Source organism: Python bivittatus, unplaced genomic scaffold (assembly GCF_059951505.1).
Source record: "Python bivittatus isolate LINGU-HERP-01145 unplaced genomic scaffold, Pbiv_v1 ctg000680_np1212, whole genome shotgun sequence".
NCBI classification, from domain to species: Eukaryota; Metazoa; Chordata; class Lepidosauria; order Squamata; family Pythonidae; genus Python; species Python bivittatus.
In genome coordinates, this window is record NW_028277095.1 from 8,781,273 (window position 1) to 8,798,377 (window position 17,105).

General features: G+C 46.0%; 1 protein-coding gene across 1 annotated transcript; it reads right to left on the reverse strand.

The window, feature by feature from the left end:
- Positions 1 to 225: 225 nt before the first annotated feature.
- Positions 226 to 6,974, reverse strand: FIGLA (folliculogenesis specific bHLH transcription factor). Its single transcript, XM_007441741.3, has 3 exons — positions 6,747 to 6,974; positions 4,346 to 4,498; positions 226 to 456 (listed from the first exon to the last, which is right to left on the reverse strand). The coding sequence occupies exons 1-3, from the start codon at positions 6,972 to 6,974 to the stop codon at positions 226 to 228; spliced, it is 612 nt and encodes a 203-aa protein (XP_007441803.1).
- Positions 6,975 to 17,105: the final 10,131 nt, after the last annotated feature.

Consider the following 17,105-nt stretch of genomic DNA (forward strand, 5'->3'; position numbering starts at 1 on the left):
CTAGTTGGGGTAAGGGAACCACCCATTGTTTGTAAAACTGGAGAGTCCTTATGCTTCAACCAGGAGAACCAGTTATGCGAACAGCAGAGCAGAGATTAAAATGCACCATTAAAAGAAATGGAGCAGAACTAAGTTAGTAGCCCTCAAGCTCACCTAGTTAACAGGAAACTCGTTTTCCTCTTTGCACATCCATCTAGAGATAAAACACCAGCGGAGCCTTACCAGTTAATCGCTCTTGTGAAGCTCTACGATCCCCATATACGCAGGCAGAAGGGTCTCTCCCCACGTGCCTACAGGGGCTTCCATCATCTGATTGGCCCACACCATCTCCAGGCCGTTCTCGGTCTTTATGTAACAGCTGGACCGCTGTGCTGGGACAGGTCCCGACAAGCACTTCTCTAAGGGCTCTGCCACCGAGATGGGCCCGGGAGGTGGACCGTCCACAGCATCTTCCCCCTAAGTAACGGGAAAAGGAGGTCGCTTGGCTGATGCAGCAACTGGAACGGCCAGTATGGCTCAAGAGGGAAGAGGCCAGCGTGACCTTGGTGCAGGGCTCCCTGGGCACCGGGAAGACCCAGCTGGCAGCCTCCTCTCAGTGAAGGAAGCTCCGTGGGAGGCTTTGGGCCGGTCACTCACTCAGCCTCCTGGGATGGCTGTGGTGGGGGGAAATGAGAGGAGGGAGCACTGTGCATGTTGCCTTGCGCTCCTAAAGGGCATCTAAAACAGAAATAAGATGGATAATTTCACAGGCAGCTGTTTGAGAAGGCTGGGGCAGAAAGAGGTGGTATAGTCCCGTAGAGGTGTTAGCCCTGCCAGGTAGTCCAGGCAAGAGACACAACCAGGAGTGCTAACCCTTATCTTTACTGTAAGGTTACATTAACAGAATCTTGCAAGACTGAAAATATTTCTCCCCTCCTTTCCTTTTACTCTCCGGAAAACTAGGGAGGGTCCCATCTGAAACACTTTCCATACCTCTTCTCCCTCTGTGGGCTGGGATATCTTTTGCATGCCGGTTGTCCAGTCTATGGCTCTTTTTCCTGTCTCCCAAGGTCATTCCCACAGACCATTACCAGGAGATGGAAGGTATGGCCTCGAGGGACAGGAGGAAGAGCAGCTGCTAAGGCGATGATCAGATAAGAGGGGCTTGAGTCTGGGCCAGGAGCGTAATATGAGTAAACGACTCAGAGAAGATGCTCTCTAGTTCTCATGAAGATAAAGGGAGGGAGTGGGAAGTGCGTTCAAGACTGGCAAGATTCTGTTACTACAGCTTTATAATAAAAGTAACGCTGACCTATACGGCATTGGTTTCTTAGTCCAGTCTACCTTGAAAGGCTGACAAATTCTGAGGCTGCAAAATTGATTGTGTCATTTCAGGCTTGGTGTGGAAATGCCATTTGAGCATTCCACGTAAGAAACAAATGGCAGCAAGTAAATAGAGCCATTTACTTTGAGAAATGACTATGGTCCCTCCTGATGAATGGAGCTGTGCAGCCCCAAATTCCGCTTCCACATCTCAGGTGGGCCATTGCTGATCAGCCGAAACACGGTGGAGGGAGAGAGCAGAATTCCAGGTGCGGCCCAATAACCTGAGAGGCAATTTACCAGTGTTGGCTTAACAGGGTGTGTGACACCAGCCAATGTGATTTTGAAATTGTGATTTATGGCTTGGTGTGCTGTGTAAGACAATTGTGGTTAAGTTAAACTATGGCTTAGTGAGTTACATAACCAATCCATAATTGCTTAATGTGGTTTATTGCAATCAGTATGGCTTTATACGACACACCGTGGCGAAAGGAAATAACCCGTATCACCGCATAAACCCAGGCAGTGATGGGAGATATCCGTTGCCCATTTTGAGGGCTCTACCATCTTGAAATTCTTCATATACTGTATAGAAAAGTATTCTAGCCTGATTATAGGAAGACTCAACCTTATTGTCCAAGTGTGCTACCTACAGGGACAATTTTTGTTTCAGTATAGGGAACAGTTTGAAAAATGCTTCCTTTCTTCTGTTGTGTCGGGCCTAGCCCAAGGAACTCCAAGAGACCATGCAGAATCAATCCAGCAAGGTTTATTAGCTACAACCCCTTAACAAGAACGTTCCCAGACTGAAACCAGTTCCCAGGCTCAGCCAGTTCACACCGATGGATTTTCTTAGGGAGATGCCAGTCTCCTCCGTTATCTCTTCCTCGCTCCTCTGGAGATGAGAGCACATTCTTTACTCCCCTCCCACCATTCCAGTCCATCACATGTTGTCTGATACTCTCGTGAATTCCATCGCCTCACTTTGCCTAATTTATAATTTGGTAAGTCTGCAGGTGCAGATGGTGTAACTGGTGAAATGTTCCTATGTGGATGGGGGTTGCTTACGGGACGCCCACACAACTTGTTTCACTTGAATGAAGACTCATCTGGGCCTGAATGGGAAGGATGCCCTTGTGGTTCCCCTATGCAAAGGATGGGTAGCAAGAGCGAAAACTATGGGGTGCACCCGAGAAGCTGTAGAGATTGATCAAAGGAGTGCAGAGGCCAAAATGAGCAAAATTTGGAAGTGTAGCACAACTTTACGCGAGGCAAAAGGTGTACATACCAGGTATTTTTTGTTGGGCAGGTCACTGGGAAAAGTATGAATTTGAGAAGGAAAGTTGATTGAAGAAGCTTGAATACTGGATAATTTTGCACAGGCATGAAATTGAAGGTCCATTTATGAATGTGATACAAGTAGCATGTGATGTAGTAAAGCAACTGTAAGAATAAATGGATTGTTCAGCACTGAGCAGGGATGTGTGGTATCCCCTTAGTTGTTTAATGCATTTCTGATTATAGTAGAAGTGTGTTTGTTGAAGATCTGGAGGTGTGTCTACTTCCTAATGCAGACAACGTCATGTTGTTGGCTGTGAATCCAATGAGTTTAGCAATGAATGTTAGATATTATAAAGCAACAAGGAGTAAGAGTTCTGAAAATGCATCAGAAACCAAGGTATTTGTGCTTACAGGGAAATGGATTGAACTTCTGCAAGTAATACATAAATGGCAAAAATCTAGAACAGATAGATGAATTTGGTAGAACATTGGGAAATAGATGGAGAACATTTCAGATGTACAATTGCTGGTAGAAAGGTAGAATGATGTGTTGTGAGGAATAAATATTTTTCAGAAGCAAAAATGTATCTAAGAATGTATCTGCCCATTTTGTTATTCAGAAGCGAGAGTTGGGTATGTCAGGAAAACCGTAAGAGTAAGTTGAAGGGGGTCAGAATGAGTTTCTGAAGAAGTAAGAGTTGTAGAAGAAGAGATAAGATGAAGAATGAGTAAACGCTGAATGAATGTGGCCTGATTTGAAAGCTTAATGACCAGCATGAAAGTATGTTGAGGTGATTTGGTCATACAAAGAGGTTCAATGAGGGTTGAATTGCAAAACAAATGCTTGAAGGAAGAGTGAATGGGTCAAGAGGAAGGCAAAAAGGATAAAATCATAGTTGGATGGAACCAATGAGATGGATCCTCAAAAAGAGGTGAGACGTTAAAAGAACAAAAGGCAATGTGTAGTTGGATACGATGCAAGTAAAAGACAATCTCCAAGGACAGAGGTATGGAGAGGTGTGGAGAGTGGTACTGGTATAAACTAGACTTAGCCGTATTTCCTGCTCTTACCTCTTGCATTTAACTTCTTTGCTTGCTATTCTTTTCTGTGCTTTGCATTAAGTGGCTTGCCCCAAATGGAAACAGCACAATGGGAAAGTAGGTGTGTATCCAATGTATTTATTTAAAAGATTTGTATGGCTGCCCATCTTAAAGCACAACTCTGGGTGGCTCACAACAATAACAAAACCACAGAACCATAAAAACATAAAACAAAAACTGAATTTAACAATTATGTTAGAAACATATTTAATAATTTTGCCTTAACTGACAGAATCTGGAGGCAACTTTTGGAATGGCGCAGGAGTCGTATCGAGTCTTGGAGTGAGAAGTCACATGTTCCCAAAGCCTCAGTTGCACACCTTCCCATAACTCTGTTCTTGGGGGCAGGAGTTGTTCGAGGGCGAGAGGCTGGTTGTGCACACTTTCACTCTGATTTTGCTGCTTGACACCACTGTGTCATCAGGTTTATTTCAAGCTTTTAATCAGTGTAAAGTCTCTTTGGGCTACATTTTAAAAAAATTAAAGTGCTTATATGAAAAAGTGACAGTACTAATTCCAAAACGACTTAGCACTTTTTGCCAAAGGCTCTGTCACTTGGAACCTAGCCAGTTAGAGTCCTTGCAAACTACCCAGTGCAGGATCAGACATTTAGTTCATAGAATGGTATTTTGTCTTAGCAAGACAGCGGTTTCGTTCCTACCTCAAGTCCTCCGGTTTCTTCCAGGATCAAGCGCAACAGGCGAATATATTCAGCTGTGGCTTTAAGCATATCCACCTTACTTGGCTTCCGGTCCTTTGGAATCAGCGGGACAATAGACTTGAGCTTGGAAAAACCACTATTCAGATTCTTGATCTGTTTAGACAAAAAAGAAATGAATGATCAGAGTCAGCAGTCACGTTTTCAGAGACTGTTAACTGCAGATACCTGTCTGTGTGAGGAGAAAAAGAAATTGCACACAGCAATTGGTTAGAAGAGATAAATAAAATAATGAGCTGTAGTTTAGAAGGGAACTTGAATTTAATCTCTCTCTCTCAACTATTTGGTAGCTGTATAGCAAAACTTATTTTGCAGCAGGAGAATTCCTACAAAACTCTCCATTACATTCAGAGCATTCAAGAGTGACTGTTAAAAAGTTTTGCAAACATGCCAAACATACTTTTACAAGATTCCTAATGATACATAATGTTGCCTGTTCACTACCACCACTTTTGTATTAAAGGGTCAGAGCAGGCTAAAGCACAAGAGTCTATTTTACATGGCATATTGCCTCTCCCACAAACATTCCTTTTGCTTCATTAGTCTTCAGCTGAACAGGTTTTGGAGGTAATGAGTTGGTTCGCATCGTGTGCTAAGCCAAAATGCAGTTTGCCTGGCATTTCATGATCTCCACCATGACAGTTAGTAAAAAAATGGTTGTGTGAATCCATCCAGTTGCATTTTATTAGATAAACCACAGTTAAACAAACCATGGCTTATAATGATCCAGACCAGGACTGAAAGAGCTGCCAGAGGAGGACATGAAACCCCCTGGCAGTCTTTCATGCCCTTTATCTCTGGCAAGAAGTGACTGCCAGCCTCCTACTGAAGCCTGATACAACTTTTACACACTAAGAATAAGCCACTGACGCGCTTCCAATGTTTATGCACTGCAGAGTGCTATCCAGAGTCAACATCTGAAGCTGCTGATAAGAACTTGCTCTAAAAGGCTGAGAACCATTTTATTGCACCTTGCCAGCCATTTCAGGAGAGGCCAGGCTGACCCCAACGCCCCAGATGACTCTGATTCCCTTTCCCCCCCCCGATGGCTCATCCCATCCTCGTGTGTCTCTCTGCCACCCCGAAAGGATAAAAAGCCCATCCTCGTGACTGTTCCAGCATCTCAGCGAGGACTGGAAGAAGCCAGAAGATCCTCTAAGCCTTTGTGCTCTCGGGACCCCTTCCCACTCTTAAAAATGATAAAGGACCCCAAAAGAGCTTTTGTTTGTATGGGTTACGTTTATCAATGTTTACCGTATTAAAAATTAAAATTGATGCAGTCATAGAATATTTATTTATTGAATCATGTAAAAAAACAATATTAAACCCATTAGGCATTAACAAATATTTTTCATGAATAAACCCTATATTTTTTAACAAATAAAAAAAATAATGAGAAGGGTGTCATTGTTTTCATTTTTTGCAAATATCTTCAATATCTGGCAAATAACTTTGATTTTGAGGACCCCTGAGACGGTCTTGGGGGGCTCCCAGCGGTCCTGGGACCACACTTTAAGAAACACTGCTCTAACGCACCAGACACTGGCTTCTGAGTCAGGCGTTCAGGCCTTGGGAATTAGAGCCTGGGGAAAACGTTGGCGCCTGTACACAGCCGGTATGAATTTAATGCCTGTCTTCGTAGGCATGGTGAAAAAACTATGGTGCAGAACTTTCAGAAGATGGACAACCTGGGCATTTACGGTGCTCTTTGAAGAGCCACCGCATTGCATAACCGTTTCATCACTGCTAAGGAGCCAGCCGCGTCGTGAGAGGATCATCTCCCCACAAGCACCTTCTGGCTTGATCAGGGCTGCAGTTCCCAGTGGGGCATGAGAGTTTGGAGAAGGGCCAACGTGTGCCATGGGCAAGTATGGAAAAGCACCCCCCACCCCTTTGGCCATGCACCTAAACAACGGCATGCCTTCAGTAAGTAGCCTCCTCTGGCCTTCAGACTTGGATTCTCCTCTTAACACACCAGAGACAAGTTACAGGCGTGGCTCCTCCTAGGCGTGCGGATGGCCTGGGACTACCAGCATGTACTTTTCTGAACACAGCTGGGATTTCGAACTCAGCCTTTTCTCTCCATGGAGCCCCCAGATGTGTAGGGACTGCCATTCCCAGCATTCCTCAGCCAGCCAGCTTGCCATCCCAACCCCCCTGGAGGGTGCCAGGCTGGAGAGGGCTGGCACACACGGTTAGTTTGAATGTGCCTTTTGCCTACCTAGGCAATCCTCACCCCGCCAACCAGCTGCAAGCAGAGACCAGAAGCTTTCCTGATCCGAGGCCACTTCTTGGGAGCGTGGTCCAGTCGAGCCAGGGCAGAGGGGCCCCGCTGCCTGCTTACCCGCTCTCGCTCTTTGGCATTCGCCGCCCGCCTCCGACCCAGGACCTGCTCTCGGTTCTCGGTGGGATAGTAGTAGCCGGATGGCTTCCTCTTCATCCGTGTGATGGGAGCCATGAAAGGCAGGGGGCCAAACTGCTCGCTCAGGATCTCGCCCAGGACCTCAGCTGGGGGGGCCGGGAGGAGCAGAGGCAGCTGCTGACAGTCCCCACCGGCAGCTTCCTTGGCCATCCTCGCCCTATATTACAAAGCAGAGCCATTCATCATCGGGGCAAGGCACAGATGGGGAAAGGGTTACCAGCTGCAGCAGTAGCATCTGTCTGTCTGTTGGTCTGTCTGTCCTGCAACATCTTAAGGGGAAAGAGATGGAAGGGGAGCGTGGGGAGGGAGGCAGGTTGCCTGCAACCTCCAGGGGATGTGCCATTCCCCTCCTGCGGATTTCGCAGTTTTGGAGGGTACGTACTTTAAGGCTGGCTCTTCCACTCTAGCGCTTATAATTTCATCGTGGAGCCATCTCACCAACGGTGCAGGTGAGCTGTGGGAAATGGGAGGCTCCAGCCCCTCCCTGATGCAATCCCAATTAGCTTTGCTGAACTGAAGCTGCTAAGGCACAGCAAGCCCCTGCCAGGCTTCAGCTGCTTGGCTAACGAGCTCGTCAGGCATTGGCCACCAACCAATTAGCAGAGAAGAAAATAGATGGTGCAGCTTTGAAATTGGCAGGGCAATTTTCTTCTTCTTCTTGTTCCCAGGCAGTGTAAGTTGGGTTTGGCTGAATCCTAGATCCACTGGATCTCCCAGGGTTCAGCTTGGTTTTGGAGCTGCTTTGATTGCCTTGAGGGGTGATTGCCAAAGGGCCTGCTATGCTATATTATGCATCATGTGATATACTACAGAGAGCCAGTTTGGCCTAGTAGTTAAAGGCACTAGGCTAGAGAGCAGCAGACAGTGAATTCGAGTGCCGCCTTAGGCGTGGAAGCCAGCTGGGGGACTTTGGGCTGGTCCCTCTCTCTCAGCCCAGCCCACCTCACAGGATGGTTGTTATGGGGAAAATAGGAGGAGGAAGGAGTATTAGGAATGTTCACTGCCTTGAGTTACTTATAAAAATAATAAAGGCAGGATAAAAAATCTAAAAACCCCAAAAATATATCAGTGAGGCTGCTGCTGTTGCGGGATGGCTGATTCCAAAAGGTCTTGCTGGGGAACGGCTGCTCTTCCCACAGCCCTTAAAAGCAGGGGGTCCGCAAGGTGCTAATCTTGTTCCCTACTTCTTTCCAGCCCAACAGAATAATGGAGAGCGGTTGTGCCAAGCGAGGGGCGGCGGGGCTGCTGTTCCGCTATAGTTGTGAAGCATTGGACTGGACAAAGTCTTTGCCCATACCTTCGTCTTCACAGTCTAGCCAACACTGGATTTCACAGTGGCCTCCCATCCAAGAACAAACCAGGGCTGAGCCTGCTTATCTTCCCAAGATTACCCAGAGTAAGCTAAGGGCTGTTTAAGGACCAATAAACCAAGAAGTAGTTCAAACTGAGGACCTATTGATGGGGGGTTCAGCTGCCTGGGTTCTCAGTGCTCAAGTGAGTTGGAGGGAGTTGCATTCCACCTTAAGGAACAAGTTCAGCCATTTTTCTTGGACAAAGGTAACCTGATGTCAATTATCCACCTTCTGTAGCCCTGGTTTAGACTACTGTAATGAGAAATGCATGGGGCTGCCCTTGAAGACTGTTCAGAACCCCCATTGGTGCAAAGGGCGCCTGCAAGACTTCAGCCCAGGACTTGTGATCCTATAACGACAGCACCTGCCTCAGGTTCACTTCCCAGCCAAGTGCAAAAGTGTTGGCCTCTGAACGCCCCCTCCCTTCCACAGTTTTGGGTTAGGATGGCCAAGGGGGCATTTATCTCCTCACAACTGCTGATGTGTCCCTTGGGTTCTTCTGATCGGGCATAGGAAACTGGGGGCCAACCTCCGTCAAAGCAAAGCACCTGCTGCCAGGGCCATTTTATTGCTAGGGACGTCTCTGTGGTCCTCCCTGGATCCTCTCAGAATTGAAAACGGGTGGGATGGCAGCCATTTTATTAAAGCACAAACAAGGTGGCCTCAACATTCCCGGGGCTGCCCCCTGGCTCCAGTCCTTCCCTGGGCAGCCTCCAGGGCGCCCTGACCGCAGCGTATGGTCAGAAAAGTCAAGATGGTGGCCACGATGGACTGACTGAAGCGTTTTGGACCGTGCCCTGCAGACACCCTGCCTGGCCATCTCGGTTTCCTCAGGGGGGCTCATCCGGCTCCTGGGCTGACCTGCCCGGGGCCATTTTGCATCATCAACCTGTTGGATCGCAGGTCTTCATCGTGCTGCTCTCTTAAAGGGGTCTCTCTTGTTCCACACATTTTTTGTTCCTAGGCTAAGGGAGAGGGAGCCTTTCCCTCCAGGCTCTCCTGGCTGGAGATTGTCGGCAGCCAGAAGGAGGGCAGAGGCTGGGCGGCCAGTGGCGCCTGCCCTGCTGGCTGGAGGGTCCTGTTGCCGCGGTTGGCAACGGGCAGTTCAGCTGCCTCAGCCCTGGCATGCACTGCAGGCCTTGGGGCCAGGCCCTCTCTCAGCCCAGCCTACCTCGCAGGGGGGCTATTGTGGGGAGAAGATCCTTCTGCCCTTGGGGGAAAGGCAGGACAGAAAGTGATGGAGCTGGGGGGCGGCTGTGCTGAGATTGTCCCCACTGCTGGGGAAAGGAGAGCCTTGTGCCCCCACCCGCATCAAAGGGATCTCCAGCAGGCCCTTTGTCCCCAGAGCCCAGCTGCTCTCCCTGTGGCTGCCCAAGGCCCAGCAGCACCCAGACTAGCCTGCCAGTGCCATGGGGAGGGGGCTGGGAGGGCCACCCTGGCACCTCCCCCCGGCTTGTAAGGGCCCCGAGGCTCCTCCGGCAACTGACCAGCCCACCCATTGTCAGGGTGGCCTGGTTACCCCCAAGAAGGCTGCTTTTGCCCTCAGTTGTGCTTTGCCCTTTGCCCTTTGCCCTGACCTGCTACCAAAAATTAATCCAGTGGTTCACCAGGTTGTGTGAACACAGATGGAAACCCTCCAGGAGCGCAGGGGAGTCACCCAAGGTTAAAAGGTGCTACCTGAGGCGGGTTTTTTCCCTCTGTTAAGGCAGGACAGACTCCTCAGCTGAAACCAGGAGGACACACTTGTGGCCCCAGGCCACTTCACACACCTCCAAGCTGTGGGTGCAGCCCTAAGTTACTACCTGGTTGAACTCAACATCTAGCCCAAAAGGCAGCGATGCCCAATACTGGCTGCCTCTCTCTGGCCAATCGCCGCGTGTTCCACCTTTTCAGTCAAGTGGCCCTTAACACAGCACGGCTTTCATTTTATGGCCCCTTTGCCTGCTCTCCGGCTTTGTTCAGACAACCCACTTACCCATGGTTCCTTGCTTAGCCTGATTTGGGGTTTTTTCTCAACCCAGAAAACCATAAACTAACCACATTAAATCTAAACTACCCATCACAGGAAGTGACAAACTCCACACGGGAGGCTAAAATATGGTTTGGGCTGATTTGTGATTCATTGTGTTTTGTGAACAGAGCCTAAGAATAATTTCCTCTGTAAAAGCCCAACTTGTGCTGTTCCCAGGGAGGTAAAAGTGGGGTTTGCTAACTAGGTCTTCAGAAGACAGTGAATGTGGTTTAGCATGTATGTGAACCTAGCAAATGTTGGTCAAGTCGTGGTTCCTGGCTTAGAGTGCTGGGCTCTGAAGAAAGAGGCATTGGGACTCAGCCCTGGAAAAGAAGGGGATCCACCAGGTGTGAACGCAGCTGTGCCAGAAGGAGACATTCCACAGGGAATTTGATGGGTTGAAGGCCAAATGGCATGTTCAATAAATCATGGTTAGCAAACCATGAACCAGATATGTGAACCAGCTGCCAGTGTACCTCCTGGGGGGTGAACCACCAACTCATCTCTAAGAAAGCAGCATCTTTCGCATCTCAGTGACTGTCATCTTTTCCTGCTTGTTCAGTTCTGTAGTGGCTCCATCTTGACATTTCTATGCCTGAAAAATGTTGTTTCTCTGTTGATTACTGCTGGGTTGGAGATTTTTTTTCTTGACTTTTCAAGGAAGCAAAAAGAAAAGATCATCCTCAGACCCATGGTTCTGGATTCAGTCCAAAGTTTGTCCCCAAGCTAGCTAACTAGCTAGCGCTTCAGGAAGCTCATCAGTGGGAAGAGAGATATCCTAGCCCTTGTGCTGATATTTATTTCGCATATAAATAAATTTATTTATTTCGACAGACATGCAGGGTTATGCTAGTTTGGCCTCTTTGCATGCTCCCTCACAATGCATGGATAACGGCTCCCATCACTCCAGCAGGAGCCGCTCCCAGCTCTAGGTCCACCCCACGGATGATTAAGGCAGAGGCAAAATGTGGAGGAGAAAGATACGATCCAGGTAATCCCTGGGCATGAATTACAGCTATTTATGTATTCCATTAATAACTTATTTGATTGCCTTTTTTGCTCAAGGCAAAGTGGATTTTATCTCCATAACAGCAACCCTGCGTGGCAGGTTGAGCTCACAGTCATCCTAGGAGTTTTCATGGCTGAATGTGAATGTGAACTCAAACCCAGATCTCCTTGACCCAAGACCAACACTTCAAACCTTGCATCACACTGAAATATAAAATTACGTTGGAAATGGAGGCATACTCTCGCAGCACCTGCTTCTGTCCCTTTAACCAGAGCTGGAGTTGGTTAAGTGGAGGTTTTTATCTCACCAACTTCCTCTTAAGTGAGGTTGACTTAACAGCACGTCAGTGATTACCACAAGAGCAGTGGAAAATCCCCAGTCATCCTGCCATGCACTTCTCTCTGGCTTAAAAACAGAAGAGAATAGAAATTTATTTGCTTCCCCTCTAGGAATATGATGTCAAATATCTTCCAATGTTTGGATTTCTGCAGTATATTGAGTAGTGAAGTTTTTTTAAAAAAAAAAATCAGGTTAGGTTTGTCAACATATTACTTAACCAAACTTTATGTCAGTGTTGTCCAAACTTGGCCACTTTAAGATGAGTGAACTTCAACTCCCAGAATTCCCCAGCCAGCCATGCTGGCTGGGGAATTCTGGGAGTTGAAGTCCACTCATCTTAAAGTGGCCAAGTTTGGACAACACTGCTTTATGTTGTATGAATAGGTCTTTAAACTAATCTGGCTGAGCAGCACGTGTGAACCCAGCCGAAATGTTTAATATTTAACAGCAATATTGTAGATGCGCTCTGACTAATACAAAGTAAAGAGGAACAATGACTTATCTTGATCCTGATACTATATTGATGCAATCTGGGGTTGCATTTGCTCTTTTTTGCAGCTGCACCACACTAATGGCTTATGTTCAGCTTGTGATAAACCTAGATCCTTTTCATGTATACTGCTAGCTAGTACGGTCCTATACTCTTGCTTCTGATTTTCCGACTCAAATGTAGGGCTTTGCATTTGTCCTTGTTGAAATTCATCTTGTTGGTTACTGCCCATTGCTTTAGCTTCTCAAGATGCTTCTGATTCTGTCCTCTTGAGTTATTTCTTATCCTTCCTATTTTAGTTCCATCTGGAAATTTGATAATCCCACTTTTTAACTTCTAATCAAGTTATTTATAAATATGTTGAATAGTACAGAGTCTAGAATGGGGTTACTATATGCGGAAAGATGGAAAGATACTAAGATACTGAATCACCCACAATGGAGGAGTGGATTGTGAAGGTGGTAGAATTTGCAGAAATGGTAAAATTGACCTGTTTGATCAGGGAGAAGACAAGTACTTTTATAAAAGTCTGGAAACCTCTTACGGACTTTTTGCTGAAAATGGAAAAAAAATGAAGTGCTGATTTATGGATTTGCTGGTTAAAAGGGTTGAATGTGGGAATTATGTGTAATTTTAAAGAGGGTTGAGAGACAATAATTTGTAACCACTATAAAGGAGATCAGAAGTCGTTTATATATTTTTCTTTTCTTTTTTCTATCTATTACTTTTTGCACTTTTCTTTATCTTCTTTTCTTTTTCTTCTTACTTTGTATTATTTCATATTTATCTTTTACCTATATAAAAGTTTCTAATAAAAATTATATTAAAAAAAATAGAAGGGTAGCCTCCCAGTGTACCTCTTGATACTTCTCTTTGGTCTGACATGTTGTTGTGCTGTGTGTGTGTTGAGTAAAATGGTTTAACCAGCTCTGCGCCCATCTCTAGTATCTTTGTGCTCCCAAATGGTCAGAAATAAATAGTTGGATTCCTATACAGTTGGAAGTAAAGATCTATAGCTGTGATGCTTCACTGATCTTCAATAACAGCAGTAGAATGCCTATAAAATTAAAACATTCGGCATATTTACACTGTGAACAGTCTTAACAAGGGAATAAAAAATGAATTTAAGACCTCAGACATAAATTCAGTTTGGCTCCATTCAGGTGTCTTCTCCTTCCAAGAAGGTGATGGCCCTGAGTCTCCAGTGTGCCCGCCTCTGTGCCACTCTTGTGCCCCCTTCATCATTTAGACCACTCCAGATACCTCTGCTGTGACTCTTGTCATCTTCTCTCTCATCTCCTGCTTCGTCTCCTGCTTCTCTCTCCTTCGGCTGTTTATTCTCGCAGGGTCCTTTGTACTGGCTGCCTTGAGCGTACGTCCCAAATATCTCAGTTTTCTTTGTTTGATGGTCCGAGGCCTCTTCTCTCTTGTGCCGTCTCTGTGGCTCCATGGATTCTCAAGATTAGCCTCGAAAACCACATTTCAAAGGCTCTCAACTGTTCACAGCCTCCTTGGATATTGTCCAGATGTAGCATTTGGTTCTTCTTATCCTTAGCTTTAAGTCCCTTTCCCCCGAAGTCAGAATATTCTTCATGCCTGAAAAGGATTTCCTGGCAATTTCTATTTGCCTCTTTATTTCACCAGCTGTTTTCTATAATTAAATGTCCAAGATGGACAAAATTCTTGCTGATCTGAAGAGGGGCATTGTTGCCCATCATTTTGAATTTTCGAGGATCTTTCTTCCTTGAGATTACCTGTCACCTCGGGGCTTTTCATATTAAAACATAGCCTATACTTTTTGTTTCTATTTTCTTAGTTTGAATCTTCAGGTCTTTCTTCCAGAGGCGCGGTATCATCTGCATGTGTGAGGTGGAGGGGTGACAGAAGAAAATCCTGGCACTCTTTTGGGGACTGAAACCTCTGAAAAATCTCCTTCAGTCTTAAAAGAGGAAGTTGGTTCCCAGATTCATTATAATTCTAATGTCTTTGCCATCTATTCCAAGTCACTCCAAGGTTTTGATCAGCATTTCACGATTTATACAATCAATGGCTTTCAAGTAACTGACAAACCATAAAAATATGTCCTTTGGTTTTCCTAAATATCTCCCAGTTGTTCTTTTCAGATTGAAAATGCCCTCCCTAGCGCCATTATCTTTCATGAATCTGCTCTAAACTTTACTAATTGCATTGTTGCACTTTCCTGAGTTCATTAAGAAAATGACTTTCATTCAAACATTTGCTGCATGACTGATAAGATTAATGATTCTGCGTTCAGAGCGTTCTATAGTTCCTGCTTTCCTAGGGACTGGAATAAACGTGTGCTTAAAGTCTTTGAGCAAGTGGCCTGCTTGCAGGTTTGGGTTAGAATTTTTGTTCCTTTCCCCCTGGAGATTTTAACATTATTGCATCTATTCTGTGCCTTCCTGTTCTTTAGACATTTGATGGCATTGTTTATTTCACATTCTAGTATGGCTTCAAGGTTGCAAATGGGTGGGTTTTCACCTCTGCATTCACAGAACTTTTTTTTGCATATTCTGTCTAGGTATGATTAATTCCTTGTTATAAATTCTATCTCCTGTTTTGATCCCTCTCCCCCCCACTGCCAGCTTCAGCATTATATTAATGGAGAAGTTACACTGATGAGTCCAGCAACTACATGGAAGTTTTCTTCTCCCTTCTATCAAGTAAGCATAAGACTGTAGTTTAATATAACCACAGGGATGGAACTTCCTCACAAATTGTAAAATTTATAGAGTACTACAATTTGATGATTGTATAACTGGTTTTAAAAGGATCATACGCTGAACAACTCTTGCTACAACATCGTATCTTATGTGCAATTTCCTTTGCAGATAATGGAAAAGGAAAGCTGATTTGGAGGCCTTAGTCTTATCAAGGAAGTCGATTTTTATATTCATATTTGCTCTTTTATTGAATTGAAGCTGAGTAATAAAAGGCTGTATATACAGGAGTACCAGGCCCCCTGTGCAAATGAGACAGCTGCTTGGAATCCCGCAAAATGATATTTGGGCTTGCTTCATTTATATGCAAGTCTCCCCCTATTTTAAAATTGCACTCAGGTTAGTTGACAGTTACGTTTCCTTTCGTTGGGAGATGCAGGTTGCATCTGAAAGTCAAAGAAAATTCGGAAGGGCCACTCAGAGCCCCATTTCCTCTGCTCCTCTCTGGCAGTGCCCAGCTCTAAGCTTGCATGGCGAAGGGGAAGGGCTGCGGGGCTCCTTTTTTACCACTCACAAAATAAGCTTTCTAACTGTGGTTGAAGTCTGAGGTGTTTATTAAAACCAATAACCTCACCACACACGACCCCTAAAGTATGGCTTTGTCATTTTGACTCGCTTATTTAGAACTATTTACCATCTTGGCCAAGCCGGAGATGATCACGAGACTGGAAGCTTGGCCTGGCTTTCAGCTCACCAGAGATACCCCCGCTCGAGGTTCATCCAACATGCTAAGTCTTAATCTCTTCTGTTTTGTCTTAAGGTATGGGATGAACCCAGCCAGGCCGACCTGTAAATTACGGCGCGTGGCTTGACCACAAACATGGGAATAAGCGGAGAAAGGGGTGGCCGAAAAAGTCATTGCGGATGGAGTTGATAAGATGCTCGGAAAGGGAGAAGTGATGAAAAGGTAACATAGGGTGCTTTGTAAGAGTAGAAAGGTAGGGAGGGGTAGAGTGAGTGCCGTTGGTTCTAACTTATTTTCACTATGTTTGCTTTTCTTAAGCCCTTCATTTTTTTGGCTCTACTATTTCTTACTCCTTTCTGTGCTCTGTGTGACATTTCTCGGCTGATGTGGACGGATGGATGCACAGATTATACCGTAGGTGGCAGCACTTCATTGCAAAATTCAAGCATTGCACATTTTACAAGCACTTACAAAACTACATTTATTCTACCCAGGTAGGATGTCCCACAGCTGGATGTCTCTCTTCAAGCCTCTCGCCTTTTCCAGGTATGCTGATACCACGCGCTTCCCCCCAGGAGTGGCAGCAGATGCCGACGTGGCGTTTTGGGGATCAACTTCTTCCTTTTGGTCTCCTGCAGGCTCAGAACTAGGGGTGTTAAAGCCCTTTTCTGGCTGCTGCTTCTGCCTTGGCTGCTGGCGTGATTGGAACAGGGCTGCCGGCTACCAGAAAGGTCGCTGGCCATCAGAAGACAGCCGCGTTGCACATTAGGAGGATAAACTCTGGCCCAGCTCATGCATTGTGTTCACATGATTATAACTGGGCGCAGCAGGAGAGCAGGTGGCAGGCCTCAAATTTTGATGCCCACCAACTTTCTAAACTGCCTTCAAACGAACATTTAAGCTGGTGCCAGACCTGGCAGGCACATGCCACTGAGCCCTATCCTCCACAGGCCGCCTTGCATGGGAGGGTCATGCCTGCCTGGAGTACATAATGGGATGGTTTACTGGTTACAGTGTGAGCTGTCATATTGCTTTTCAGTGGTTTTATTGTATTTTATTTTGATATGCTTTGTGAGTGGAGGAAAGAAGGAAGGAAATGTTGGCCTCTCACTGTCCCAGTGACCATGTCCTCACTGGAGGATGACTCAGACAGCTTCCCTCAGATTGTCCCAGAGAATGGCCAGATTCAAGATGCTCCCAGCTGCCGTCTGGACCCACTTGAACCGGGGCTCTGGTTTTGTGCCTCCATGACACAAAGACTCATTGCTTGGCCTCTTAGCCCAGCCTATGGTGGTTTAGTCAGTGAATCCTGGTTAAGCAAGTCATCTTCTACTGTATAATGTAAACACAGCCCGAAAGGCAATTCCCTTTCCAGCTTTTTGGTGATTGATCTGTCACTCATCCTGACAAAGCAACTCAGGACAAAGTTTAAGTGTGCAGATTGTGTTAAGCCTTTGGTTTATTGAATAAATTGGCGTTGGCTGCATTCACACAGCATGCTAACCCGTAAACTAGCAAGTGCATGAAACTACATTCGACAGATGGATCGATGCGTGAAACAACCCATAGCCTCAGTTGGCTGGGGTGATGAGGTTTGTGGTCTCAAACATCCCAAAGGTGCCAGGTGGGGGTAGCTGAAGCAGAAAATGGTGGT

Excerpts from the sequence above, each read along its gene's own strand:
- FIGLA (XM_007441741.3), bottom strand. The coding sequence starts at position 6,974 with ATGGCCAAGGAAGCTGCCGGTGGGGACTGTCAGCAGCTGCCTCTGCTC. Across the intron at positions 4,499-6,746 it reads ATGCCAAAGAGCGAGAGCGG|ATCAAGAATCTGAATAGTGG; the intron begins GTAAGCAGGCAG and ends TTGTCTAAACAG. Across the intron at positions 457-4,345 it reads AAGAAACCGGAGGACTTGAG|GGGGAAGATGCTGTGGACGG; the intron begins GTAGGAACGAAA and ends CCCGTTACTTAG.